The sequence below is a fragment of the Triticum dicoccoides genome, chromosome 1A (genome assembly GCF_002162155.2).
Source record: "Triticum dicoccoides isolate Atlit2015 ecotype Zavitan chromosome 1A, WEW_v2.0, whole genome shotgun sequence".
In the NCBI taxonomy this organism is placed as follows: domain Eukaryota; kingdom Viridiplantae; phylum Streptophyta; class Magnoliopsida; order Poales; family Poaceae; genus Triticum; species Triticum dicoccoides.
Window position 1 is genome coordinate 400,902,082 of NC_041380.1, and position 3,413 is coordinate 400,905,494.

Here is a 3,413-nt window from a genome sequence, read left to right on the forward strand (position 1 = left end):
TTATCCATGGAGCAGTTTCAGCATGATGCCAGGATGACAAAGCATGCAGGCGAATACAGATACACACTTAGACAGTGACGCGTCAACATCGCACTAACCTTAACGTGCTTCCAAGTCCCAACGACCAAATACAAGCTACTCAACTTCTACTATAGCTATTACCGCAAAAAAAAAACTTCTACTATAGCTGCCATACTAACAGCACATATAATCCATATACCGCAAGTAAAAATGGGAAATCCAAATGATCTCACTTAAAATTGCCAAATATTTTTGTTTAAAATTGAGTAAAATCTATCCAAATGGGATGTTTTCGCAAGAGGAGACGTAGAACATGAGTCATTTTTCTATCTCGGTGAATCTGGTGCGCAGTGTCCGTGGCGAATCAGTGAATCGGGTACGTTCGGTATGGTAGTTCAATTACAACAACAACAACAACAACAACAACAACAACAACAACAACAACAACAACAACAACAACAAAAATTAATTACAGGCCGATCGCAGTGAACACAACTGGATAATTTTGGACCACCCATCCAAACGAGGGATCCGAATTCATTCGGCGAGATAAAGAGCAGGTGGCAGGATCAGATTCCACACTATCTGAAGCTGAGCTGAATGCTGCTGTAAAGGTGAGCTGAACTTACTGAACTACTCACCAAATGGAGAATACTACAGGTGGTCAGTTGGAGAAGAAAGATACAGTGGTACTCCAGCAGTCACTTAGGCAAACCAATTCAGCCTAATTATAAACCTAGAGATGGTCCGATGGATCATCGACCTCTTGATGACCCCCCAAAAAACACCAGCGTGTCATGATCATGAGTTCATGACACGAACACAATACACTCCCATTCATCACATATACGAATGTTTACAGGTGGTTCTTGATACTATAGCGATGTAGTATGTTATCTCTGAACATTAGCTACTAGTTCACCGAAAAGCTTAATTAGCAAAACCATCGCCGGCCGGAGACGGATGAACACCGGCGACGAGCCAGTCGAGCCGAGCGAGCTACTTGCCGTGCTTGAGGCCGCGGGGTCCGGCAGACTTCTTGATGGACGCGATCCTCTGCAGCCTGATCTGCTCTCTGAACCTTGCGATGAACTCCTCCGCCTTCTTGTCCACCTCGTTCTCGTCCACCTCCGGCGTCGGCGGCGACTCCCTCGGCGAGTTCGTCCTCGTGGAGTAGGCGCCAACGCCGTCCTCGTCGTCGTCGCTGCTCTCGGTCTCGTCCGAGGAGACCGCCACTATGCCCAGGATTGGGTCGCTGCTCCTCCTCTCGTACTGGAACCTTGGGACGGCTTGGTACTCTCTGTATCCATATGGCTCTTCTGATCCATGCGAGCTATCCGGTGCATTGCCGGCTTCGTCTTCGTCGGTCACTTCTTGGATTTTGGGTTGGATCCCTTCTCTTGGCCTGATTGTTCTCACTGATCTACCGACTGACGGCGATGACGGCGACGAGGAGGAGCCATCGAAAGAGCTTCTTGGCGTCGCCGGCGAGGAGTTGGTGTAAGTAGATGAACTGTTGAAGCTCTGCGAACTCTGCTGCGAGCAATGGTCGTGGTCTCCTCTGCCTCTTGTGCTGTGATCCTGCAGCTCCTCCTTGAAGCTCTTCGCCGCAGTGGTCCGGCGGTCGGCCGCAGGGTGGTAACTGTGGACAAGGAACGGCGGGGGTGGCGGAGGCGGCGGGGGCGGCAGGGAGGAAATGGAAGACTTATACGTGCTCCTCCGCTTGGGGACGGTGGCGTGCTCCTCGCTGGCCTTGGCCAGTGTCTCGTCGGACATGGACGACGCGGGCGAGAGCCTCTTCGGCGACGGTGCGGGGCTGCTCGGAGTCGGTGGCGCGTCGAACCTCCCGGACCGTGACCGCCACGGGATCGGCGAAGGGAGCACGGTGTCATGGGCGCGTGGCTGCGCACGCGACTCGCCGTTGCCGTGTCCCGGCGCGCCGGAGTCCTGCGGCCTCAGGGCCCGGACGGGCAGCGACAGTGGCGCCTGCTGGGCCGCGGTGTGGCTCCGCCCGCCCCCGCCTGCCGCCACCATGACCACAGGCTCCTCAGGATGGTGCAGCGCGCTCCAGGACCGCGCCCCGCCGCCAGCGGGGCTGTCGGGCACGCCGTCGTCGCCATCATCGTCGAACACGAGGTCGCCCTGGAACATCCGCGAGACGTACCTCGCGTCCGCCTTCCCGGCCGCCGCGGCAGCATCCTTCTCGACCCGCCCCCCACCGTCATTCCTCCGGCTGAAGAGCCCGTAGGACACGGCGATCCCGACGAAGAGCAGGTGCAGCAGCTCCCACACCTTGGCCAAGAACGCCTGGCCCCCGCCCCCGCCGCCGCCGCCGTCCCCCTCCCCCGCCGCAGGCACCCGTGGCGACGGGAGGAGCGGGAGCAGCAGCACGCAGAGCGCGACCACGGCCGCCCTGAACGGGAAGCTCCCGAGCACCGACGCCGCCTGCACCACGGCCATGGCAAGAAGAAAAGAGAAAAGGGAGGCGAGGCAATGCCGCGGCGCGCCCTTTAAAGCTTTTGCCCCCGAGCCAGCCTCTCTGCTTTTGGCGCCAAGTAAAGTTGCGAGCTCGTGGTGGTGGCGCACGGATTAAATTCCTTTCGCCCGCTTTATGGCCACCGGCCTACCTCGCCGCTGCTGCTGGCTGCTGCCATGACTTGGTAGAGTTGAGATCGATCGATCGATCGAGATGGCATCTTCTGTTTTTTTCTTGTTCTTCCATGGTAGTTCGAGATGGAGATGGGTGTTATTACTTCGCGATGAAGAGAGGAATTTTGGCGGGCAAAAGGGGAGGAATTTCGTGTCCAGGGGAATCGACGCTTCCATTGGCGAATCCACGCTACCACTAGCATGATGCCGTGTACATTCCTTTCCATGAGAGTCTCTCAGGTTGAATTGCGGAGAAACGGACGCAGGTCATGATTTGGCATGTTGCCATAGATTCGCACATCATGGAGTAAGGGGAGGTAGGAAACGGAAATCTTAGCATGTTTATGAAGACTCTGCTCATTCTCTGATGCAGCTGATATTGAGAAAATGGGTGCGCTTATGCATGATATGATCTTAAGAACTTAACATGCATTAAAGCGTATTATAATATCGGTGTAAGCGCATCCGTAATCGAACCCCGAAAATAAACTTCAAAAATCCGTTCTCACATCTAGCTCCAGTTTTTGTGTGAGGGTTTTGAAGGTTACATTCTATTCGAACGCCAAAACTATCTCCAACAATATCTCTTCGCATTAACATATACTCCCTCCCTCCTAAAATAAATGTCTTAAGACCAACTGTAGCAGACTCGTAAAATCCCGGCGAGTATACGGGTTCGTCCCTTTTTTTGCCAGAACGGAACCCGTATACTCGTTCGGCCCGTAAAACTTTTTACGGCGGCC

General features: G+C 54.6%; 1 protein-coding gene across 1 annotated transcript; it reads right to left on the bottom strand.

Annotated features, from left to right (window-relative positions):
• Nucleotides 1-625: 625 nt before the first annotated feature.
• On the bottom strand, nucleotides 626-2,755 carry LOC119275854 (protein ENL-like). The gene has a single exon (XM_037556783.1). The coding sequence runs from the start codon at nucleotides 2,479-2,481 to the stop codon at nucleotides 1,021-1,023; it is 1,461 nt and encodes a 486-aa protein (XP_037412680.1). The 5' UTR covers nucleotides 2,482-2,755; the 3' UTR covers nucleotides 626-1,020.
• Between the last annotated feature and the right edge of the window lie 658 nt (nucleotides 2,756-3,413).